Source organism: Odocoileus virginianus, unplaced genomic scaffold (genome assembly GCF_023699985.2).
Source record: "Odocoileus virginianus isolate 20LAN1187 ecotype Illinois unplaced genomic scaffold, Ovbor_1.2 Unplaced_Contig_32, whole genome shotgun sequence".
Taxonomy (NCBI): Eukaryota; Metazoa; Chordata; class Mammalia; order Artiodactyla; family Cervidae; genus Odocoileus; species Odocoileus virginianus.
Window position 1 is genome coordinate 169,588 of NW_027224349.1, and position 27,106 is coordinate 196,693.

General features: G+C 34.3%; 1 protein-coding gene across 1 annotated transcript in view; it reads left to right on the forward strand.

The window, feature by feature from the left end:
- Positions 1 to 27,106, forward strand: part of LOC110132250 (lysine-specific demethylase 6A-like) — a 156,186-nt gene that overhangs the window by 96,499 nt on the left and 32,581 nt on the right. The window contains exons 11-20 of the mRNA XM_020885462.2: positions 3,375 to 3,473; positions 3,594 to 3,813; positions 4,327 to 4,461; positions 4,920 to 5,075; positions 6,655 to 6,750; positions 7,367 to 7,750; positions 15,596 to 16,356; positions 20,892 to 21,021; positions 22,852 to 22,957; positions 23,565 to 23,770. Coding sequence (XP_020741121.2) covers positions 3,375 to 3,473; positions 3,594 to 3,813; positions 4,327 to 4,461; positions 4,920 to 5,075; positions 6,655 to 6,750; positions 7,367 to 7,750; positions 15,596 to 16,356; positions 20,892 to 21,021; positions 22,852 to 22,957; positions 23,565 to 23,770 — 2,293 coding nt within the window. The remainder of the gene's footprint in view (positions 1 to 3,374; positions 3,474 to 3,593; positions 3,814 to 4,326; positions 4,462 to 4,919; positions 5,076 to 6,654; positions 6,751 to 7,366; positions 7,751 to 15,595; positions 16,357 to 20,891; positions 21,022 to 22,851; positions 22,958 to 23,564; positions 23,771 to 27,106) is intronic.

Here is a 27,106-nt window from a genome sequence, read left to right on the forward strand (position 1 = left end):
CCCCATCCCAGTCCCCCCTCCCACCTCCCTCTCCACCCGATCCCTCTGGGTCTTCCCAGTGTACCAGGCCCAAGCACTTGTCTCATGTACCCAACCTGAGCTGGTTATCTGTTTCACCCTAGATAATATACATGTTTCAATGCTGTTCTCTTGAAACATCCCACCCTCGCCTTCTCCCAGAGTCCACAAGTCTGTTCTATACATCTGAGTCTCTTTTTCTGTTTTGCATATAGAGTTATCGTTACCATCTTTCTATAAGTCCATATATATGTGTTAGTATACTGTAATGGTCTTTATCTTTACTTAAGAATTCTTATTCTACTTATTAGAATTCATTTCACATTGTCTTGTGACTTGAATTATTACTAGTTTTCAAAGAGTTTTAAAGAGTTTTGTCACGTGTTAATTAGGGTATTGTTTTTCTGTTCAGTGTTTAAACTGTGTTCCGTCTATCATTTTTAAAATGTATTTAACAGAGAATTCATTTTTATTCTATCTGATGATCATGTATGGCATATTGAAAAGTCTAAACCATTTAAGGTTGGAATTTTCCACTGATTAATGAATGGATTGGATTAGATAAATCAGTTACCTTTTTTCAGTGTTATAAATTTAATTGTCTTACTTGGTTTGACTGTAAATTTTGCCCCTTATTGACATTGAGTTTATTTATGTAAAGTCTAATTCACATTTAGGTTTTGTGTTAATGTTAGCTTTTAGTGACTTTTTCTTTTAAAAAGGAAGTATACTTATATTTAAGATTATTATTAAAATAACTCCTTTTTAAAAAATTTCATTTTTGATTAATTTTATATAATAATCAAAGTTAGCTACTTTCAGTATAGAGTTTTTCTAGTCTCCCCTAGGCTTGTCAAGAGTCTAGTTTGAGTTCCTACTCAACTTAGTGTTTTCTCCTCTGCTAAAGATCCTGTGGGATAAGCTGAATCTTTCTTATCTTCCATTTTCATTTGTTGTTATCAGTCAAGAATTTAGTAAATGAAATAAGTGAACTAAGTAGTTCTTGCATTTGGAGCTAATATGATTTTTACCTTTGTGCAATATTTATCTTAATGGGTGATTTTAAAAGAGGTTTATCTTTAGAAAGAGGGGAGTGTGACACATAATATTAGGTTTTTTCTAAATTAGCACTCCTGCTAATTTAGATTTTTATAAGAATATGACCCAGGATATTTTTTTCCTTTTGATCCAATATAAAAATCAGTAGCATAATGTCATTTACGTTGTATGTGACTCTTTAGTATAAGGGATCCTTTTGTTGTTTCTGTTTAATCACAGCCATGTACAATACGTGTAATGAAATAGTTTTAAATCTTCATTTTAGTAAGGATACACTTTCCCATCTCTTTGGGAAAAGCAGTGTTCTACAAAGGGCTTAATTGAGGTTATCTGAATTTAAAACAACAATATATGTTCTGTTTTTTGATATTTTTTCTACCAGTATGGACGACAGTCTAGATTTCTCAATTACATGATATTTCTTTTGGACCAAAGATGATCATTTTTTACAGCATTTATTTATTTTTTAAAGAATATTTATTTATTTGGCTGTCCAGGGTTTTAGTTGCAGCATGTGGGATCTATTTCCCTGATTAGGGGCCAAACCAAGGCCCCCTGCATCAACAGCCCAAGGTGTTGTTAGCCACCGAACCACCAGGGAAGTCCCTGGACAGCATTTATTTTTATTTTTTAATATAAATTTATTTATTTTAATTGGAGGCTAGTCCTTTACAATATTGTATTGGTTTTGCCATATATTGACATGAATCTGTCACGGGTGTATATAACATTGATTTTTAATGATAGTTTTTTCCCATAATTTTCTTTTCCCTGCTGCCTTTTGATATGTTGCTTCTAATTGACTTTACTAATAGAAAAGAGAATCACATTTCTGAAAAAGGATACTTTAAAGCCTATTGGAGGACTTCCTGGTGCTCCAGTAGGAATCTGCTTGCCAGTACAGGGGACATGGTTTTGCTCCCTGGTCTGGGATGATCTCACATGCCGTGGAGCAGCTAAACTAAGCCTATAAACTGCGACTAGTGAGCTCACTCACCCTGGAGCTACCTGGATACCACAACTAGAGAGGGACCATAGGCAGCAGCAAAAACCCAGTGCAACCATAGTTAGTTAGATGAAAAAAACTTACTGTAGCTCTGAATGAGGATCTCAATGTCTGTAAAATTCATAGAGATTTGATGATCCTAGTATTTGATGATCCTAGTATTTCAGAAACCCTGTGTTACCTCTGTGTCCAAGGCTTTACTTCATATTATTGCTGTTTTGATTAGGATGTGTCTGTTAAATTGAGATAGGGATGTTGGAATACAGTAGTAACACTGGTAATGAATATGTTAGAGTCTGCCACATGCAGAAAACTTAAAAAATTAGGAATGATCAGACAGCCTTCATACAGTCTTCATACAACGTAAATGACATTATGCTACAGATTTTTATCTTGGATCAAAAGGAAAAACTTATTTTACCCTTTCATGTTGCAAGTAAGGGACATGAATTCAAGGAAGTAGTTTTCTCAAGGTAACATAATAATTAACGTAGCAGAAAGAGCTAAAACCCAACTTTAATTTGTGCTTCAGTTCTCTTAACATTAAGTAAGCCAGGAGATACATACAGCATTTGTCTGATCACTAAAATACTCTTTTGTTAAAAAAATTTTTCTGTCTGTTAATATTCACACAGTCTCTAATGTCTGTACCTGTTTGCATTATTGTTCCCTTTTTAATTCTGCCTCAAGACTCTAAGGTTGTATGCATTCTTTGTAATTGCTGTCTCTGTCTTTTTTACTGGCCTTTCGGTGTTTGTCAGCCCACAAATTAGCCATTCTTTAGGCTTATTTGTACCCTTATTTTTGTGTGTATTCTAACATTAAATATATCTCAGTTTTATGTTTTTCATGAATTAAGAAATTTTGTCATTGGCATCTTTAAGTTCAGAATGGAAAATTTGGATGTACCCTTGAGGTCATTATCAACATTTAATTTCTCTTTGTTACTTAGCTCTAATATTCTTGGAATGTAAGAAGCTTGAGTTTAAAGTATGTATAAAAGAGCTCTGTATTTAAGTTTCTTCTAGCAGTGAACAAATTCTGGCTATAATGGTTTGAAAAGAATACATTATATAACATTTGCTAGCAGTCATAAGACAGAAAGTTAATTTAGTAGCCGTTAAAATGTACATTAAAATCACTATATATAAGCACATATCTTGATTAACAAGTATTTTCCCTTTCCATATACATAATTTTGTCAAGCTAATATAGTTATTTAAGCATTTGTGGAAACAGAAATACATTTAAACTATACATCTATATCTGCTTTGTTCCTTGCCTCTTTCAGGTGCTATTCAAGTATCGGAAAAGTTCAGGATGCCTTTATATCTTATAGGCAGTCTATTGACAAATCAGAAGCAAGTGCAGATACCTGGTGTTCAATAGGGTAAGGCTTGTGTGTGTTAAGTTTATAAAGCTTTAATTGATATACATGTTTATTGAACTTCATCTATATGCATGTATTAATATTACACACAGTTTTAGTAAACTTTATTTCTCTTTCCAGTGTGCTCTATCAGCAGCAAAATCAGCCTATGGATGCTTTACAGGCCTATATTTGTGCTGTACAATTGGACCATGGCCATGCTGCAGCCTGGATGGACCTAGGCACACTCTACGAATCCTGCAACCAGCCTCAGGATGCCATTAAATGCTACTTAAATGCAACCAGAAGCAAAAGTTGCAGTAATACCTCCATGCTTACAGGAAGAATTAAAGTTTTACAGGTAAATTCTTGAAGTAGCATATTTTAAAGACATTTTCATAAATACCTGGCAGAGGAGGGTGGCTGGAAAGTTTTTCTAATTTTGTTTTGATGTCGATAATTTATTTCCATAGTTTTGATATTTATGATGATACTACTTTTCACTTTAAGAAACTACTATATTCAAAATGTCTTTTGCATCTTTACTTTTTCTGATTCATGTTAATTTGCGTGATTTTATGTGCTATCTACATTTTTTAGGTATAACATGTTAGAGAAAAGAACACAGACATTGTTTTTCACTCTTGCATGAAATTTCACAACAAGGTGTCCAACAGAATTCTGAAAAACAAAACTTAGCTTTTTTCCTATTCTTGAAAGTATGTTTTAGTTATCCTCTTTAGCATATATCTGAAACCCCAGACTTATAACCTGCTTTCTTTAAAAAATACCTATAAATTGAGGAAGTTTTAGTGGACTTGATCTTACTCAAGTAGTCCTGTGTTAAATTTGCTTTTTACATAATTTTTCCTAGGCTCAGTTGTGTAACCTTCCACAAGGTAGTCTACAGAATAAAACTAAATTGCTTCCTAGTATTGAGGAGGCATGGAGCCTACCAATACCCGCAGAGCTTACCTCCAGGCAGGGTGCCATGAACACAGCACAGCAGGTGAGAAGTTGGGTTATCTTCTGTAGGTGCCCAGCTTTAAGGGTTCTGTCCAATCTGTAGTGATCAGATCTAAATTACTAAGTGCAGAATTGGCTTTTTTAAAAAAAAAATCCTTTCAATTATACTACTAAGGGATTTTAGATCAAAATAAAACTTCCTCTGATATGGGAAGATTCTTGGGGTAGTTTAAAACTTTCGTTTAGTTTTATGATTTCAAAAGGGATTTCTTAAGGGACTTTCATACAGTGTTTTATTTAATTTTTTAAAAAGTAAGTTTTTAAAAATAAGGTACACATTCTCCATTGATGAAGTAATTGACTTTGATTTTCAATTAGAATCCATGATGTATACATGATGTCTGGTTTTGGAAAGTAAGCAGTTCATAAGGTTTTATAATTTGAAGGCATGAATTAAGAATATATAGAACCATTTTTTTTTTTTACCTCTGTGATCCTTAGGCTTACAGAGCTCATCATCCAAATACTGAACCTGTATTAGGCCTCAGTCAGACACCAATTTCACAGCAATCCTTGCCACTACACATGATTCCTTCTAGCCAAGTAGATGACCTGTCCAGTCCTGCCAAGAGGAAAAGAATATCTGGTCCAACAAAGGTATATATAAATTTTTCAGAGAAATGGAAGATTTCAATTAGAAATGAAATTTTAAGTCTTCTGAAGTTGTGCCTGTCTTATATTTTAAACTATTTGTTCATCAAGAGTGAAAAGGGTTTTTTTCAAGCCTGTTATAAGCAGTATTTCATATCCTGAAATTGTAGCATCATTTAAATATAGGAAGTAGGGATAACTTTATGTTCATGAGGCATTTTATTCATTTCCCTGCTTTTCTGAATTTAACATACATTTTTACCATCACTTTATATGGACATTATAGAGTGTTGAATGTAATGGACAGTCTGTTAGATCTTTGAGTCATGGTTCAGATCAACATACCTTTTAAGAAATTTTAAGAATAAATGACTTTTCAGATGTATAATTTTCCAAATGGGTTATGCATTGATTTTTTTAATGGGTTTAAAACATAAGCTTTGTTTCTCTGTAAATATTCCGATTGCTAATCATTTAGTATCTAATGAGTTGTAACTTGGTGTATGATTTTTTTTTAATCAAATATTTTTAATTTAAAATAAATTTTCCTGAGAATAGTTCTGAGAACTGGCATATGGTCAGACTGTATCATATACTTCAGTAGAGGAGCAAGTTGATTTGTGGTGTTTGACACCACAGAAATTACAGATATGAAATACTTTTTTGACAGTTTTAATCACATGTTTTAACATAGTGGAAGTAGTAAGCTTTAAGCTTTTGTTGGGTATTAATTCTTAAAATTGAATGCCAGTAAATGAAGTTAACATGTATATAAGTGTAATGAGCCTACATTTTCCAAAGGTATAGAGACCATAATACATTTTTGTTTTCTACTTTTTCAAAAAGAAGCATTATATTCATATATTTGAAATTTAAGAATTATTAGGAGATAGGGGTGTACAGGTTTTAAAGTGTCCTTGAAGTTCCTGCCTCCAGCTACTTAATTTCTCTTTCTGACAAATATTCAGTATTAATAGTTTCTTGTGTTTTTTTTTTCCTTTTGTTTCTAGATGTACATATACATGTGCAAGAAGATGTGCTGATCTCAGTTTTCTTTTTATCCCTTATACTAATATAGCTTGTTGACTGCTGTATCTTCTCCCTGCTCACCTTCCTCAAAGATCTATCTTTGAGATATTTTCATGTATTTTATGGCTGCTTTATTCTTTATGGCTACATGATGCTACATTTTAAATTTTTTTGGAAGCCGCGTGTTGTTTAACTAGACTTCTGTTGTTAGACTTTTACATAATTTCTGCCTATTGTAAATAAGGCTCTCCTTAAGCATTTTTGTTATGACACATTTTATAGTTAAACAGCTTTCACTTTGAATTATTATTTCTTTTCCTCATAATGTATTTAATTCAAAACACAAAAATTATTTTCATCAAGTGGATTCTAACTTTTAAAAATCTTTCTTAGCTCTTTGTAAGGACTTCATTTTGGTATTGGTTACATTTGGTTAGAAATCACTGTATGTCACAACACAAAGTTGCTTGGTTTGTAGACTTTTCAGTTAAGGTTGCTTGCTAGTGACTTACTTAATTTCTTTGATTTACCTTTGTGTATTTTTAAATTTTTCTAGTACTTGGAACACCTACGCACAGATAGAGATAATTTAAATCCAACACAAAAACTGATGCTGCAACAGTTGGAAAGCCAGTTTGTCTTAATGCAACAAGTATGTATCCCATTTTTATTATAAATATTTATTATTTATGTTAAGTATTTTTCTTGACTACAATACCACTTCAGAATTTGCTAGTGCTTATTTCTACTTTTTATGTGTAGTCATTAGAATTTATATATCTGAGCTTTAAATACCACTGGTGGACAGTTCTATTTTTTTTAATAGCTATAAACTAGTTTTGAAGACAACAGGAAATATATTTTATGTTTTGTGCATATTTTAGGTGTGTTCCATAGGCTTACTTTTTATTACTTTACAATTAAACAAAATATACTGAAGTGGAAAAGTTTTCAGGATTATTTTAAACGATTTGGCATAAATGTAATGGCCATCTGAAATCCCTTACATCATGATGAGAAATAAAGCCTGTAAATGACTTACTCACTGTTTTCAATTGCTTTCTTTTGCCCACATACCCCTAATAGGCAAAGGCCTTTTTAAACTATATACTGAAAAAGACTTTACTTTACCTATATAAACATAGCATTTCATTTCTAAAATGTATGTTTTTTAACCTCGAGAGATTAAATGTTATGATAAAGTTAGGGATATATTGATAACACAGTTTCAAAGTCACACAAGCAGGTTTTCTTTTTTGTTTTTGAAGATGAGACAAACAGGACAAACTACTGGAATTCCTAATGGGCCAATAGCTGATTCATCACTGCCTACAAACTCTCTCTCTAGCCAGCAACCACATTCTGCTCTACCCAGAGTACCTAGTGTCTCTCAGCCTGAAGTGCACTCTGCTTGTTTTGAAAATATTTTGTCCAGTGGACCTTTTTCTGCACGCTATATTCTTTCTGGCATCTCAAAGCCTCTAGGGTGTACAGACACTAATTTGGTAGGCAATAATTACTTAACACGAAGTGGAAATAATGGAAATGTGCCTTATCTGCAGCAAAACACATTCACTCTACCTCATAACTGCACAAACCTGACCAGCAGTACAGAAGAGCCATGGAGAAAACAACTATCTAACTCCACTCAGGTAAAAGAAAGATTAGCTGCTTTACTTGTTAACAGAAATTTTTCTTTGACATGTAATTTCTTCTCCTCCAAAAGTATAGAGTTTAAGAAATATTATATATTTTTAAACAATTCACAGTTATCTCAGAATTTTGTGTTTCAATATTAATACAATATTGTAAGGTCATCTTTGCACGTGGTAGTTATGTATCTAGTGAAAATTAACATATATATGAATTATGCTAGACAGTCTGAAGGTAAAGAAAAAAAGCACAGACATACAGTTCTCTCAGATTTCATTGCTTAATGGAATGAAAGCATCATGGCCGTGATTTTAAATTGCAGTTATTTAATATATGCAGATATATCCTGCATACAGTCAGTACTCTGCTTGCTGTGAAGTATTTATTTTAGTGTGGTAAAATGCCTAATGATAAAAGATTCAGTTATGATAAATTACAATAAAATCTGATTTGCACTGTTGAGAAAGTAGCTTAGGAGGGAACTAAGAAGTTACAGTCTCAGTGAACTGAATTTAGAAGAGCATGTCATATCAAATGTGGCTACAGTGTAGTTTATGAAGAGCAAACACAAAGGGTCAGGTTTAATTTGTCAGGCTTGATGAATCCCAAGAGAAAATGAGAGACATTCAAAGTTTTGATACAGAGATAGGGATTTCTTGAACAGCTACCTCCTTAAAAGTTACTTACTACATTTTATATCACTTTCAATGTTTTTAAAAAACTGAGCAGAAATTCCCTACAAGTCATCCCCCACCACTGTTTCCACTAACCTGAAAATACTAGAATGTGATAGAGCCCTATAATATACATTTTGATAGATTCTTTCTATTGCACATTATATTGATTTTGACAGATGTGTATGATATGCATCCATCTTCAGTACAAAGTAGATTTATAAACTTACCCTGTGCACTGTTTATTCCTCCAACCTTCTTTCAATATGTGGAATCAGTAGATCTTGTTATTGTGTATATGGTTGCTTTTTCTAGAATCTCATATAATTAAAAGCATACAGGATGACGTCTTTTGAGAATAATGTTCTCTTATCAATATACATTTAGTTTTCTTTGTGTGTTTCCTTGAGATGATAACTATATTTACTTTTAATCAGTTCAGTTCAGTCGCTCAGTTTTGTCCAACACTTTGCGACCCCATGAATTGCAGCACGCCAGGCCTCCAGGTCCATCACCAACTCTTGGGAGTCCACACGCAGCAGTGTTCTGTTCTTTGCATTAACTGCACTTTGTTTATCCACTCACTTTGTGTTTGTATAGTTATATGTAAAGGCATTATAAACATTCTTGTGCAGATTTGTATGGACTTAGTTTTTAACTCGTTTAGGTAAAAACTGAAGACCATGATGAGTGGATCATACTGTAAGAGTACTAATTACTTTCCTAAGAAACTGACAGCTATCTTCTAAAAAGACTTTTATTATGTTCATTGCCTCCCTCAATGACTGAGGCTTTTGTTTGCTCTAGCTTCTCCTACCAACTGAGTTTGTGAGTTTTAGGCAGACTCAAAGTACCACATAGTGAGTGTTTTATCAACAGCAGACTTTTATTTATCATATTCCTGGAGTCAGAGAAATCCAAGATCAAGCCATCAGCAGATTTTGATGTCTTTTGAGAGCTCTCTTTCTTATTCATAGTTGACTCTCTTCTCATTGTGCTTGCAGATTGCAAAAGGAATGTCTGTGGTTTCTTTTATGTATTTGTTTGTTCAGGCTATGCTGGGTCTTCATTGCTGCACAGGATTTTCTCTATGCAGTGAGCGGGGGCTACTCTCTAGTTGTGGTGCGCAGACTTCTCATTGAGGTAGTTTCTCTTGTTGCAGAGCACGGGCCCGGTAGTGGTTCCTGAGCTCTAGAGCACAGGCTCAGTAGTCATGGTACACAGGCTTAGCTGCTCCCACAGCATGTGGGGTCTCCCTGACACATATATCAAACCCATGTTTCCTGCATTGATGGGCAAATTCCTTAGCACTGAGCAATCAGGGAAGCCCTTTGATGGTTTGTTTTATAAGACACACAAATTCCTTTCTTCAAAGCTCCAGCTTTTTTAACCTAATCACCTTTGAAGGCCTTGCTTCCACATACAGTGAAGATTTAACTTCAGTGTAGCATTTTTGGGGACACATTCAGTTGATAATGCTAGTGTTTGGGATTTTACTGATTCAATTAGGAGGTACTGATGCATCTGTTTTTTTTTTTAATCTAGTATAACCGATGATTTTTGGAGCATGTTCCAGTTCAGTTCAGTCACTAAGTCGTGTCCAGCCCTTTGTGACACCATGGACTATAGCTTGCTAGGCTCCCCTGTGCAATAGCAACTCGTGGAGCTTACTCAGACTAATGTACAGTGAGTCAGTGATGCCATCTGATATCTCATCCTCTGTCTCCTCCTGCCTTCACTCTTTCCCAGTCTCATGGTCTTTTCTAATGAGTCAGTTCTTCTCATCAGGTATCTAAAGTGTTGGAGCTTTAGCTTCAGCATCAGTCCTTGTGGCATCATCAACTCTATGGATGTAGAATTTGTGCAAACCCCAGAAACTAGTAATGGACAGGGAATCCTGGTGTGCTACAGTCTACGGGGTTGCAAAGAGTCAGACATGACTGAGTAACTGAACAGCAGTGCCTTTTGTAAATATATTTTCCTAGTCATTGTTTGCTTAAGCTGAAACTCCAATACTTTGGCCACCTCATGCAAACAGGTGACTCATTGGAAAAGACCCTGATATTGGGAGGGATTGGAGACAGGAGGAAAAAGGGATGACAGGGGATGAGATGGCTGGATGGCATCACTGACTCAATGGCCATGAGTTTGAGTAATCTCTAGGAGTTGGTGATGGAGGCTTGGTGTGCTGCGATTCATTGGGACACGAGTGAGCGGCTGAAGTGACTGAGTGACTGAGTCGTCATTTACCTTCTCATTCTGTTACAGTATCTTTCACAGAAGTTTTAAATTTTAATGAACTCCAGCTTACCAATTCTTTCTGTTATGACTGTGCCTTAGAAAGTATACTAAAAAAAGTTAGCACAATGCTACATAATTTCACCTATGTTACCTTCTAGGAGTTCTATACTTCTGCATTTTATATTTGAGTCTAAGGCTCACTTGGAGTTAATTTTTGTGAATGATGTAACATGTAAAAATTTTCCTTTTTCTTCTAAATAATTATAAAATGTTTATGTTTGTAAGTATTTTCAAGTGTGTCTTGTCTTTAGTTCTCTGTGTATGCTTTGTTTAGTTGAAGAGAACAGAGGCTACTGTAGTGGTGGTACATGGGTTTCTTCTTGTGGTGGCTTCCCTTGTTGTGGAACACAGGCTTTAGTGCACTGGCTTGGTAGTTGTAGCTCACAAGCTCAATAATTATGGCTTGCAGAATCCAGAGCACACAGATTTCGGTAGTTGTGGTGTATGGGCTTAGTTGCTTCATGGCATGTGAGATCTTCCTGGACCAGGGTTCATTCCTATGTCCCCTGATTAGCAGGCGAATTCTTAACTGCTTGACCACTAGAGAAGTCCCAAAGATTCTGTTTTCCGATGTGAATTCTCAGATTTTCCACACCATTCCTTGAAAAGACTGTGTATGCTTCATTTTATTGCCTGTGCTCCATTGTCAGAGATTAGTTGACTGTATTTCTGTAGGTTTATTTGTCTGCTATGTATTTTGTTCTGTTGATTATTTATCTGTTTCTTTGTCAGTACCGTGGTGCCGTGATTAATTTAGCTTTATATTAAAATCATTAGATAAACCTGTGTCAGTCCTCTAATGTACTTCAATATTATGTTGGACTTTGGGGGTCTTTTGTCTCTCCTTATTATGTGAGAATCACTTTGTTAAAAATTTGTTAAAAATAACATTGAATTTTTATTTGCTTGCATTGAATCTGTGACTCAAGTTTGTAAGTTTTACTTTTGAAGAATGTGGAAACTCTCCTGTTACTTAGTTATTTTTTAATCAGTTTTGTACTTTTTTCATATAGGTATTAGATACCTATTTCATTGAATTTTCCCTACATATTTCATTTTAGGACATGTGCCAATGTAGTTTTTATTGTTTAGTCTAAAGCATGTCTGACTCTTGCAACCCCGTCCTCTCTGATATTGGGATTCTCCAGGGAAGAATACTGAAGTGGGTTGCTATTTCCTTCTCCAGGGGTTGTCTGACTCAGGGATCAAATCTGTGTCTCCTACATTAGCAAACAGATTCCTTAGAAATTACAGCTGTTCGTTACTAGTATAGAAATGTGATTGCCTTTTGTATATTCACTGTATGTCTTGCAACATTTCTATTTTCTTACTAACCTTTCTTATTAGGTGTGTGGATTCTTTTAATTTCTTCATGAGCAATTACGTCAGTTTGAACAAAGATTTTTATTTTTTCCTTTTTAATTTTAATCTGTATACATTTTACATCATTTTCTTGTTTTGTTTTATCAGTTTGCTTTAGTGTGGTAGATGAAAGAGTGGTGAGACGGGAACATCCTTGCCTTCTTTTGTATGTTATTGGGGAATGCTTTGAGCCCAACTTAACATAAAATGTTAGCCAGAGGTTTTCTATAGATAATTATTAAGTGGAGGAAGTTCCTCTCTCTTCCTATTCAGTGACTAATTTTATCATACAAAAGTATTCAGTTTTGTCAGTTCTTTTGCTGCATCAGTTGTCTTGATCATGTAGTTTTTCTTTTTTAACCTGTGGATATGTCATGTATTATAATGATTGATTTTTTAAATGTTGAATGAACCTTGCATGCATTGGATAAATCCAATTTGGCCGTAGTGTTTCTGCATAGTTGGATGTGATCCGCTGATACTTTGTTGAGGACTTTTCTTTGGTCTGTAGTTTTCTCTCAGTGTTTTTAGTATTAGGATAGTCATTGTCCTTGACCTCATAGTATAGTTGAAAGATTGCATCTGCTTCTATTTTCTGGAACAGGTTGTTGAGCAGTGGCATAATTTTTCCTGAATTTTTGGTGGAACCCTTTATCAGTGACCTCATCTGGGCACTGTTGTGCTTTTTGTTCTGCAAAGTTCCTCAGTGATTGATTCAGTTTAAATAGCTACATGCTTATTATCGCTTCCTCTCAGTGTACTTTTTATTTTCTACTCTTTTGTCCTGCTGATCAGTATAGTTTTTATTAATACTTCTTCATTGTCTTGATTACTGTAACTTCAGAATATATTCTGAGATTTAGATGATATTTATATAACATTTTCTTTACATTTATAGTTGATTTTTTTAAAAAAACTGTTTGATTTTAAAAAACACTGTTGTATTTTTTTTAATCTTCATATAATTTTAGGGTCATTATGTCAGTTTGTACCAAAAGTATCCACTGGCACTTAATAGAATTCTGTTATGTGTGTAAGTCAAATTATTAATGTTTCAACCATAAATATAGTTTCTCTGCATTTACTTAGTTCTCTTTTAACTTCTCTCAGTCATCTTTTTCAGTTGTTATGAAAAGAATTGTATCCTTCATTTATTTTTGAAGTATTGCCTTAGTTATTTTGTAATTTCTCTTGTGATATCTTGATTTCAAACACTCAGAATTCTGATTTTGAACATTTTTCGAAGTTTTGGTATTTCTCAGATTATATTTTTCATTCTTGGTATTATTCTGTTTTGTTCAGGGGATATATTTTTTATGAGTTTAATTCTGTTTTGTTCAGGGGATATATTTTTTATGAGTTTAATTCTGTTATTGAGACTTGTATTTCTCCTAATCTGTCATGTGAGCTATAAAAGGAAACCTATTCTGTCCATATTTAGTGTCTAGTATTGTTGAATACAGAAAGAGGAAGGACCTCACAGAAACAGAAGAGATTAAGAAATGACTAGAATACACAGAAAAATTATATAAGAAAGGCCTTTTTTACTGGGATAACCACAATGGTGTGATCACTCACATAGACCCAGACATCCTGAAGTGTGAAGTCAGGTGGGCCTTAGGAAACCTCACTGTGAACGCTAGTGGAAATGATGAAATTTCAGCAAGCTATTTGAAATCCTAGAAGATGATGTTCTTAAAGTTCAGCACTCAGTATATCAGCAAATTTGGAAACTACATCTGTAGCCACAGGATTGAAAAATGTTAGTTTTCATTTGAATCCCAAAGAAGGGCAGTGCCAAAGAATGTTCAGTCTACCATACAATTGCACTCATTTCATATGCTAGCAAAGTAATGCTCAAAATCCTTCAAGCTAGACGTCAACAGTACATGAACTGAGAACTTCCAGATGTACAAGATGGATTAGGAAAGGCACAGGAACCAGAGATCAAATTGCCAACATCCATTGGATGATAGAGGAGTAAGGGAGTACCAGAAAAACATCTACTTCTCCTTCACAGACTGCTCTAAAGCCTTTCATGATGAATCATAAGAAACTGTGGAAAATTCTTAAAGAAATGGAAATACCAAACCACCCAGCCTGTCTTCAGAATAACTTGTAAGCAGCTCAAGAAGCAACAGTTGGTATGAGGCATGAAACAAGGAACTGGTTCAGAATTAGGAAAGGAGTCCGTCAGGGCTGTATATTGTCATACTGCTTATTTAACTTACACGCAGAGTACATCATGAGAAATGCTGGACTGGATGAAGCACAAGCTGGAATCAAGATTGCTGGGAGAAACATCAATAACCTTGAATATGCAGATGACACCACCCCTATGGCCGAAAGTGAAGAAGAACTAAAGAGCCTCTTGATGAAACTGAAAGAGGAGAGTGAAAAGTTGGCATAAACCTCAACATTCAGGAAACTAAAATCATGGCATCTGGTCTCATCATTTCATGGCAAGAAGATGGGGAAACAATGCAGATAGCAAGAGGGTTTATTTTTAGGGGCTCCAAAAGCACTGCAGATGATGACTGTAGCCATGAAATTAAAAGATGCTTGCTCCTTGGAAGAAAAGCTGTGACCAACCTAGCCAGTATATTAAAAAGTAGAGACATCACTTTACTGACTAAGATAAAGTGACTTTACTGTCTAGTCAAAGCTGTGGTTTTTCCGGTAGTTACATATGGATGTGTGAGTTGGACTATAAAAAAAGGTGAGTGCCAAAGAATTGATGCTTTCTAACTGTGGTGCTTTAGTAAACTCTTGAGAGTCCCTTGGTCTGTAAGGAGTACAAACCATTCAATTTTCAAGGAAAGTGGTCCTGAATATTCATTGGAAGGTCTGATACTGAAGCTGCAGCTCCAGTATGTTATCTACCTGATGCGAAGAGCTGACTCATTAGGAAAGAACTTCACTGATGCTGGGAAAGATTGAAGTTATTCCTTGGAAAAAATTAATAGATTTCATATGCTTTCTTTGAGGATAGCTATTACTTTTCTATTACAGATTCAATATTTTAAAGGATTGGTATATACCATTTCCATATTGAATGTAATACATTGTTATGTTTGGTGATCTGGTTTATTTAGGATGTGTTCATAACTTTAATCAGTAATGACTATATGTATGTTCTTCCATATCTGAATTTAGTGAGTCATTTCTCTTTTAATGAAAATGTTGGTATCTCTGAATTGGACACTAAAATTTCTCAAAGACATCCATGAAGAATTATGTTGCCACACTAGTAAATGAAATCCGTTATGTAGCCCAGAAATATGATTTTCCCTGAAGGTTACGAACCATTTTAATAATAAGTTTATGAAACTTTTAAAAATTGATTTTTATGATTTTGGTTCATATTATGTTACACATTTAGTTGTTTAGCTTTTAGTTAACATTTTTAGTCCTCAGTGTTGTTCTCTGTGTGCAGTAGGTGTTTAGTATTTTGCTGGAACTTACAGTATTGAATTTTAAAAGTCTGTTTTCCTCTTTTTTTTTTAGGGGTTTAACAAAGGTCAAAATTCACATTTGCCAGGATCTAATGATGAACAGCCTTCATTTTCCACTGATCCTGCCCTCTATCTCCAGGCGGCTAGCACTAATATTCAGACTTCACATAGGATGCTGTCTAGTAGTTCAGTAACACAGGGAACTGCTTTCAATCACCTCTCTCATGTTGCTACCTCAGGTGACCAACAAAGAGTTTGTTGTACCAAAGAGAGCACACCTTCAGGAAATGGATCTTTTGTGCCTGAAATAACCAGTCATACTGAAGATAAACCTAATGGCTGTGCTGGTGTCAAGGGGCTTTCTAACCATGTTCAGCAGTTGATGGCAGAACTTATTTGCAGTCCTAACAGTGGAGATTCTACATCACCAAATCTAATTTCAGACAATCCTCAGATCTCTTCCTTGTTGATTGGAAAAGCCAATGACAGTGTGATGGCTGGAGCATATGACAAAGTCAATAGTACTCACCAAGAAAGTCATACAAAGACTAATAATTCTGTTGCCTCTTTACACTCTTCAGTCATTTCTACAGCTGCTCCAAAATCTGCTAACCAGACCACCACCCTTGGTGTTACCAGCATTAGCAGTCCTCACATTAGGTTACGAACAATTAATGGAAAAGGGCTAGAGAACTCACAGAGCTCTAAAAAGACAAGCCTGTCTATGATTAGCTGCAAACCTGATTCTCAGATCATACCATCCATGTCTGTGTCCATATACTCAAATTCTACAGAAGTTCTGAAGGCATGCAGGTTAGTATGGGAAAGTTTATCACAAATTGAAAATAGTTCACTTCTAAATTGATCAGAAAACTGAAATAATATTTGTGTTTTATAAGAAATATAAAAGATAATTACGTAGTCATTTGTCTAAAACAGCTATTTCACAAGGAACTTTTTATTCCTCAGTATTGTACATAAACTATCAGTGTATTACATATGAAAAGCATTTTCTACAACATACTGTGAGAAGCATATCTCTAGTATTACTGACTCCTTTTGATTATCACAGTTGTTACCATATTCTCTATGATTGGGGATTGAAACCAGTGAATGGATTAAATTATATTTGATAGAAAATCTGTAAAACTTTATTGATTGTTTTCTTTCTGGCAACATTTTCTGTGATTTTGGAAGAGGTTCTAAACAGGCAGGAGTGACAAGAGAAAGGAATAAAGATTGGAGAAATGTTAATAGACCACCAGTCACTTTGGGAAGTCAAGCTATATTCTAAGAAGAATGGCCCTGAAAAATTTATTTCTTAAATGGGTTTCATTGCCTTCAAGCAAAAAAGACTCAAAAGATGAGAAACACTTTCTTTGATATTGTGAAATTGTATTAATTTCCACATTCTGCAGTCTTACTCATTCACGTTTTTTGAAAATACCTTTATTAAGATATAATTGACACACCTTACAATATATCCCTTTAACATGTGCAATACAATGGTTTTCAGTATATTTCCATATAATACACCAACCACCAGCACAATTTTTCAGCAGTATTACCATCTCAGAAAGAAAACTGTTGTACACATTTTAAAGTAGTGTTTTTAATTCTGTTTGTTTGAAATACGGTCTAAAATTAATTATCTGTTTCTCATACTTACATGCTGTATAGAAGAGTAGAACTTGTGTGATAGTTAAAATACCAGGGGTAATGCTTCTGTCTAACTTTCTAAAACATTACATCTGAAATCTGAATAATAATAGGGATTATAATGAAATAAAATAGAACATATATACATTAAATATAAAGCTGAAAATTATTTTTATCTACTTTGACTACTTTAATTCAGGTTTTGAATTTCAAAGATAAGAAAAGAATTATTGCTTAATTACTATAAGTCTTACGAAACTGGGAGTCTTTACCTCTCTTCTCTATTGCTGAAACTAAAACATGTTTAGATTTTTCAGACAGTTTGATTATCTTTTTAGAAACCATCACCGATCAGCCATTGAATATGCATTACAAAATTCTAAGCTGACACAAGTCTTAAATGTTTATATAGTTTGTACTTGCAGTTACTGGGGATAGAATAATAGAGAAATGGAAATAAGTGATATTTTAAAAAATATATGAGTAATTCAAATTAAATTTTTGCCTTTCATAGTGGATTAAATTTTAATTTTTGCGTCTTATTTTATAAATTATATATAAGCCTCATTATGGGGTACCTTTTGTAGATTGAATTTTAAGTTCTAAGCCACTAAAAGGACTTGTTTTATTACTAAAAACATGTAAATTTGTAAGTTGCAAATAACTGCATACAGATGCATGGTTTTCCAGTAAGTTTGGCTGGCAATTTACTAGTGAAAGGATACCATCACCATCTCCAAAGGTTGTAAAGAGAAAAAATAAATAATACAAGAGAAAGTAAGGAGGAAAGAAGATGAATGTCAGGTCTTGAATTGAGGATAAAATTACTCCAGTTTAACACAGCCAAATAGATAACACATAACAACTGTCATGTGGAACAATTCCTGTTACTCAATGCTGATGTGTTCTTTACTGGACTGAATTCTGATTAGTTCAAGGAATCATCAGTTGAGAAGGTTTAATCACTCTGTATAAGAAACTGATTAAGAAAAAAAAATCTGTATATTAGTTTATCTGTAGAGCACCTCCCCCTTTTTTGTATTTAAATGTGTTCAAAAGTAAGTTCACAGTAGGATATTGTTAAGTATGGTATTTTTAAAGTAATTTTTCAGTAATAATACATTTTTGCAACAGTGAGATAGCCTTAGTCTTTCCACCTCCACTTTTTTCCCCCAACTTCATTTCTTTCCCATTTGGATTTTTATGGTAACTTTTTCTTAGAAGAGCAGTGAAGTCATACCTGGGTAGACATTCATGTGTTTCTGTTGTTCAACCTGTTCTTATTGTTTAGGTTTGATAGGTATTTTACAAAGGGGAAAAAAGGTATGGTTCCTTTGTTTTCAAAACCATTGGTTCTTTTAGTAATTAACTTTAGATTCTGATTTGACTAACTCATAGGGACATCCTAATGGATCTTTTGATCTCATTTTACTTTTTGACCAGAGTGTTCTCTTTTGTTATATTTCTTAGAAAAATTTTAAGGGTTATTAAAATTTTAAACTGCCAATGTTTGGTTTCATTTGTAACATTTTTGCTTCTGTTAAAATTTTAAAATGTAATTTTAGCATTTAAATAATTGGCCCAGTTTTGGGTTCCTTGCTCTTGCCTCATGTTTATTTATTTTTTCTGTTTTCATATTTAATTTTACTTTGAATTGCTTGAGTTTTCTGTGTACTCTTAATTTACTTGTTATTAGACTATAAAAATCCTACAAGCAGAATTACACTTTCTGTCACTCTTTTTTCATATACAGAATGGTAAATAAGGTTTAAAAATTTTTTTCAAGTACAATTAAATCCTTGATCCATATGGTAGGGTATTCTAAAATGTTTATATTATATTGTAGTACATCTCTCACTAGTAAGCAAGTCTTTTATAATCAAACTTAAATCATTTTGTGGAAAGTATAGAATGACAAACATAATTAAGCATTGAAACCAGTTCCTTTTATTATATAGAGATTGTAATTGACTCTTAATGCATTGTTCTTAGGAGGATATATTTTCTCCTATATTAGCTTCTAGCATGTATTTTGGTTGTAAAATCAGTTCTGTGGAGTTTATAAATTAGAATCATATTTTTAAATTTAGAAGCTTAAGATACAGGCAACTTGAACCACTCAAGTCACTATGCTTTGTGGGTGGATAATGAAACCTAGATACTGATTTAACATTTAAATTTAATTGCTAGTTAACTGTAATATTTTCATGTAATATACATATGTAAATTGTTTAAAAATAGAAAAGTCTGCATTTTAAACTTAATTTGTAACTATATAAACCCTATCACAGGGAATCCTCTGGTGGTTCAGTGGTTAGGACTTCCTTTGCCAAAATCCCTCTTTGATCCTTAGCCAGGTAACTAAGGCCAAAATAGGCTGTACACACTTCAAACTGTTTTTTATGGCATTTCAAAGTTGATAACTACTGCATCTGAAACTTTAGTTTTCATTAGTTCAACCAAAAAAATCCTGTTTCAGGCTTTTCTTTCCTTTAGCAAAAGTAAAGCTAAACAAGGAATGGTGATTTTACTTTGACTTGTGTAGTTGTATAATATGAAATTTTAAATATAATTTGTAATTTGTTCTTCAAAAATACAAATATTTGTTCTGAAGAAACAGTGTATATTATTTTACTTTACAAAATAGAGCTTTTATATTTTTATCTTAAATTTGAATGTTTTAAGAGCTATTTCCTTTTGTATTTTAATTCATTGATGATATTTCACTTTCAGTGAATGTTAGAAACTTAAATGGATTTCAGAGGTTTGATAGTTTTCTGTATTTGTTTCTGAGTTTAAAATGTAAGGATTTAAAAATATCCCTTTAATGGTCTTGTACTAAAAAGAGATTTTGAGTTTGGACATAGCAGTTACATTTTAAGAATCTGTAACTTAGCAAACATGATATCTTTCACCGAATGAAAAAATTGAAATCAAGTAAAAATTAAATACAATGTGAGAATATTTAGCAACTGTTCATATTAATTTAAAAATTATTGTTGTCTGGAGTCTTGCTTCATTTTGGAGACCTGAGAGAAAACAAGTTTTGACAGTAAAAAACAAATGGTCTTTCTCAGTTTGAAAGCTGTCATGAAGATGATCTGGAAATAAGATATAGGAAAAGAGAAAAATCTTAGTGTGAAATTATATAAAGGTTATATAAACCTTTTTTTGGTTCAGTTTTTTGTTTTAACATTACATGAAGAAAATATAAAGGTGAAATACGACAAAAAGTTTGAAGTTCCTATTCTTTTGGTGAGGAAATAAACTAGAAAACTATCAGAAAAACTACTTTATGAATAATTTCATGTTATATGTTTATATATTATATTTAGCTTTTCTTATGGTACAAGAAATCAAAGTGACTGTCTGTTAAAATTACCTCTTCTTTTTTTCTGAATTGAAATGAATATTTTAGAATGATTTTAGTATAAACTTCATCTGCCTAGACAGAGGCTGAGATGGTTGAATGACATCACCGAGTCAATGGACATGCATTTGGGTGGATTCTGGGAGTTGGTGATGGACAGGGAAACCTGGCCTGCTGTGGTTTGTGAGGTTGCAAAGAGTTGGACACAGCTGAGTGACTGAACTGAGCTGAACCTAGAGCTTCAGATTTTTCTCTTGTTTTAATGTCCTGCTTTTACAGTCATTGCATAACTGATATATCTCTTCTAATTGTTTTCTAGGAACTTAGATAAAAATGGCTTGTCTAATAGTCATAATTTGTTGGATAAATGTCCACCTCCAAGACCACCAACTTCTCCATACCCACCATTGCCAAAGGACAAGTTGAATCCACCCACACCTAGTATTTATGTAAGTCTTCTTGCTAATTGGTTATAAGCCACGTATCTAAACTTGTCTGCCTTTAGATATATTTTTAAGCCAATGCAGATCTTCTTAGAGAAAACTAAATTTTTTCTGTAAAGTTGAAAGCTTTGGAAAAACATGTTTGTGTCCTAGAGGATAACAAACAGCATCTCTCAGATTAAATATGGTCTACTACTTCTTTTTGTAAGTGAAGTTCTATTGTGCATTGTAATATTCATTTATTTATATGTTATCTGATTGCTTTGCACTTGGTCAGCATCCTTAACTAGTTGCAAAAGAGAATAGTTCATAAAACAAAAAATATTTACCATTTGTCCTTTCTTAGAAAAGGTTTTGGCACTGGTGTACTCTAGAAAGATTTTTTGAAGAGAATATTTAAATTTAAAGTGTCTCTCACTCAAGGACTGAGATTCTCTGAGAGTAGCAATAGATAATTGTTTTAGTTTTTTGTTTACATGATTGTAAATCTACATTCTGCCATCTTATGGACCTTCATTTTGTGCTTCAAATTAAAGCAAAAATTTTTGTAAATGACAAAGTGGATAAAAATATGGAAATTATGATTAGTGCATGTCACTAAAAAGGTTCAGAATAAGTAATTAAAAATTTTCAATTTGAAGCTAAATGTTTTTACTTTTGGGGAATTTAGGCCTTTGGTAAAGAAAATTGATTTAAGTTAGAACAATTTCTGTGATTTTTTTTTTTTCTGAAGTGTTGCTGCTGTCCATCTGTAAACTATCCTGTTGTAAGATAAAAGAAAAATTTCCAAGCTAAATTTTGAAGAGTAAATATTTAGAGTGATGTTATGTAAGAGACCAGTTTGGAAATCTGGCCCCTTTTTAAACTAGATGCTGAAGGAAAGTTACATGGCTCAAAATAGCCTGGAGTTAAAATTCCCCTCCAGGTCCCCCCACCATTCTATGCAAAACAAAGAACTCTCCCACCCAAAAAAAATTAAAGTTGTTACACCCAACTCCCAGCTTGTCTAGCCTCTGGCCTATCTTCAATAGTCCTTGCCCCAGCCCTTTAAGAGATGACTACTATGAACAACCTTGCAGAAGAACAGGCCCCCTTATGACAGTAGTTTTCCACATGTATGTACTTACTATTTTCTTGGGTTAGTGCAGTAGCTTGCTAATCTGACTGCTGCCCCTTCTTGCCACATTAAAGTTTCCTGTAAAGTGCTGGTTTCGTTCTTTGTCTGAACCTTGCCTTCTGTAACTCCCTTATCCTACAGATGCTGTATAAAACCAAATTTTCCTCTTAACTTACCACATTAGTGTACACTGACTTATTGTGAAAGGAAGGGCTAGTTATAAAAATAAAGCTGAACCCCTGAAACTGCACTTTTGGGGATTAAATGCAAACTGGAGATTTATCTTTTTTGAGTGTTACTGAATCATTTTTTATTTTGATAATAGTCTTTAAAACACTTTCTATATTTAAGTTTATATTTTACTTTTTCCATACCTCTTCTATAAGAATTGTGGAGGTATACTTGGTAAGTACACTTGGGAAATGCTTTTGAGCTGCTAACCTTTTTCAATCTTTTTGTGAGTATTGTGATCTAAGAACTTAACACCATTTCAGAATTTATTAAAGTGTATCTCTTTTAAAGATAAAATTATATAGTGATTTTCTCCTAGTAGAATGTTCCTGAAAGGATTAATGCTAAAACACTGTAGTATACAGCACTCAGTGTTAATGGCTAAAGTATATTGTTGATGTAAAAATGCCTGGACAAAAAATGAAAACATATTTCAGGATAGTACTTAGTCCTTTTCTGAAATCTAACAAAACATTTCAATTTTGCAGTTGGAAAATAAACGTGATGCTTTCTTTCCTCCATTACATCAATTTTGTACAAATCCAAACAACCCTGTTACAGTAATACGTGGCCTTGCTGGAGCTCTTAAGTTGGGTAAGTTTTTTAAAAAAGTTGAAACATTTCTCTTACTATCTGTCATTTTTCAAAAAGCTGTCAGAAACACACTTTTTCCTAGATGTTTCCCCCAGTTTTTATTTTAATGGTAGGAAACTATTAAGCCATTTTCATGGTAGGAAGCCACCTTCTTTCTGTTTCTGTCACTTTAGCACATTATTAACATGATGCCTATGTTAGCCAGTGACAACTTTTGATACATTTTTACTTCTTTTTAATTTGGTTTTATTAGGCATCATGAATGACTTGGGTTAGTTGATGGAAGACGTTTTGCAGTGTAAGATGTAGGTAAAATTAGATCCAGAGCCTGCTTATGTCCTTCAGTTCCTTGTTACACCTTGTCACAGTGGTTAAATCTTATGATTCGTGGGACTGCTGTGGAAGTTTGGCCCTCATATTTTGCAGGGAGTAGCACATCTAGAATTTGTTTGGTAATACCTCAAGGAAGCCGTATTTCTCTCATGTGGCTTGAAGCAGTCTTTAGAGAAGTGGATGGAATGTCATAAAGAATTTTTTTAAACTTTTGAAACGTTCATTATACCAAACGTAGTTTTATTTTTTTATTACAATTTATTTATTCATGTAGATCTAGGGCTTTTCTCTACTAAAACTTTGGTAGAAGCTAATAATGAACACACTGTAGAGGTGAGAACACAGTTGTTGCAACCAGCAGATGAAAACTGGGATCCCACTGGAACAAAGAAAATCTGGCGTTGTGAAAGTAATCGATCTCATACTACAATTGCTAAGTATGCACAGTACCAGGCCTCCTCCTTCCAGGAGTCATTGAGAGTAAGTGTTTTTTCCTGGAGATTTTTTTTTCTAAATTAAATGCAATTGCTTCTCTAACAGTGTATTCAGTTAATATAATTTGGTTTTGTAAGTATTACAGTTAACGAAAGATTAAACTGTTGCAGGTTTAAATGAGGTTACATTAGCCAGAAGTACAGATTGTTAATAGAGAAAATACTGTTTTATAGCATATCCTTATTTTTGAAATGTTTCTATTTAAAATTATAAAGTAAATAGGTTTACGTAGTAGTTGCAGGCTGATGTTACTACGAACAATAGTATCTGGGCATTGCTGTCATTTTTAATTGGCTTGTAAAAAGGCATTTCCTTTTCATTTTATCTGAAAGATGCTCTATAAAGAAGTGTTAGTTTTCTTTCTGTGTCATTAATAGTGTCTAAATAAAACCACAAAAGAAACAGAAATTTACAAAAGCATCTAAAAATATTCTTTGCCTTATTCAGTATACTACTGGGGACTGCTTTGAGCCTGACTTCACATATGATTAAATAAAAAGATGCTTACTCCTTGGAAGAAAAATTAGGACCAACCTAGACAGCATATAAAAAAGAAGAGACATTACTTTGTCAGCAAAGGTCCATCTAGTCAAGGCTATGGTTTTTCCACTAGTCATGTATGGATGTGAGAGTTGGAGTATAAAGAAAGCTGAGTGCTGAAGAATTGATGCTTTTGAACTGTGCTGTTGGAGAAGACTGTTGAGAGTCCCTTGGACTGCAAGGAGATCCAACCTGTCCATCCTAGAGGAAATCAGCCCTGAATACTCATTGGAGGTATTTATGTTGAAGCTGAAACTCCACTAGTAGCTGAAACTCCACTACCTGATGTGAAGAGCTGACTCATTTGAAAAGACCCTGATGCTGGGAAGGATTGAGGGCAGGAGGAGAAGGGGATGACAGAGGATGAGATGGTTGGATGGCATCACTGACTCAATGGACATGAATTTGAGTAAACTCCGGGAGTTGGTGATGGACAGGGAGCCTGGCATGCTGTAGTCCATGGGGTCACAAAGAGTTGACATGACTGAGTGACTGAACTGAACTGAACGGTTTTCTATAGATAATTATTAAGTGGAGGAAGTTCCTCTCTCTTCCTATTCAGTGACTAATTTTATCATACAGAAGTATTCAGTTTTGTCAGTTCTTTTGCTGCATCAGTTGTCTTGATCATGTGGTTTTTCTTTTTTAACCTGTGGATATGTCATGTATTATAATGATTGATTTTTTAAATGTTGAATGAACCTTGCATGCCTTGGATAAATCCAATTTGGCCGTAGTGTTTCTGCATAGTTGGATGTGATCCGCTGATACTTTGTTGAGGACTTTTCTTTGGTCTGTAGTTTTCTCTCAGTGTTTTTAGTATTAGGATAGTCATTGTCCTTGACCTCATAGTATAGTTGAAAGATTGCATCTGCTTCTATTTTCTGGAACAGGTTGTTGAGCAGTGGCATAATTTTTCCTGAATTTTTGGTGGAACCCTTTATCAGTGACCTCATCTGGGCACTGTTGTGCTTTTTGTTCTGCAAAGTTCCTCAGTGATTGATTCAGTTTAAATAGCTACATGCTTACAGATTATCTCTTCCTCACAGTGTTGCATTTGATAGATTGTATCTTTCAAGGAATTGGGTCATTTTATCTAGGTTATCGTATTTGTGAGTGGAGTGATTCCTAGCATTCTTTTGTTATCCTTTAATGACCATGGGGTTTGTAATAATGATCCATCTTTTAATTATGTTATTAGTAATTTCTGTCTCTTGGATGGCATCACTGACTCAATGGACCTGAGTTTGAACAAGCTCCAAGAGTTGATGATGGACAGGAAAACCTGGTGTGCTTAGTCCATAAAGTTGCAAAGAGTTGAACGTGACTGAGTGACTGACCAGAACTGTCTTCTGTATTTATTTTCCAGCCAAGTTTTATCAATTTTATTGGTTGTTTCAAAGGGCCAAGTTTTGGTTTCATTGACCTTTCTCTTTTGACTTTGTATTTTCAGTTTTCCTGACTTTAACTTTTCTTCATATTTCTTTTCTTTTGCCCTTCTAATGGATTTATTTGCTCTTGTTTTCCATTTAATTTTCTTGTAGAGTGAAACTTAGATGATTGATTTCAGATCTTTTTTTTTTTTCTATTATGTATATTAGTTGCTCTGAATTTCGTGCCAGTCACTGTTTTGGGTGTATTTCCAAATTTACTAACGTTTCTATTTTCATTATAACTCAGTTCAAAATAATTCTTAGTTTTTTTAGAGGGTATTTTCAACAGTATATTGTTTAGTATCAGTGTGTTTTTGAATTTTCTATCTTTGTTTGTTTTACTGATTTCTGCATTATTTCCATTGTTACCTGATAGGAAGTATTGTATTATGTCTTTACTCTTGAATTTGCAAAGGTATGGATAGTGACCTGGAATGTGGTCTCACTGAATATTCTGTGTGAACATCAGAGAAATATGCAGTTTTTGACGTAAGAACCCTGAAAGGCACAAACGAAACCTTCTGAGCATCAGGACCTAGGGTAAAGGAGCAGTTGACCACACACGAGACTGAGCCAGACCTGCCAGTAACCCCATAAGATATTGAGGCAGACCTGCTTATGGGTCTCCTGTGGAGGTGCTGGTGAAAATGGCCTGTCTCTGGGTCAGGGGCACTGGTGGCAGCAGTCTTGGGAAGTGCAGCTTGTTTGTGTAAGTCCGCTTACAGGAGGTCACCATTAGCTTTTCCATAGGGCCTGTAGCCCTACCATAGGGACTGCAGACTTCCAGCACTGGCCTGCCTCAGGCCAAATCAACAGGGAGGGAGCATATCCCTACCTATCAGCTGAAAATTTGATTACAGATTTATTGAACATCACCCTGCCCACTAGAGCAAGACCTGGTTTTCCCCACAGCCTGCCTGTTCCATTAGGAAGCCTGAACAAGCCTCTTATATTCATCCATCAGAGGGCAGACAGAAGCAGCAAGAAGTGCAGTTCCATGGACTCCAGAACGAAAACCACAATCACAGAAAGCTAACCAAGTGATGGATCACAGCCTTGTATAACTCAGAAAAACTATGAACCATGACATGGCTGGCCAGCCAAGATAAATGGGTCACTGAGGTGAGTCCTGACAAACTAGGTCCACTGGAGGAAGAAATGGCAAGCCACTTGAGTTTTCTTGCTTAGAGAACCCCATAAACAGACAAATTTTTGTCCCATCAAAAGGTAAAAATATGTGACACTAGAGGATGACGACCCTCCCCCCCCCCCCGATTAGTAGGTGTCTGATATGCTACTGGAGAACAGTGGAGAAATAACTCCATAAACAGTGAAGAGACTGAGCTAA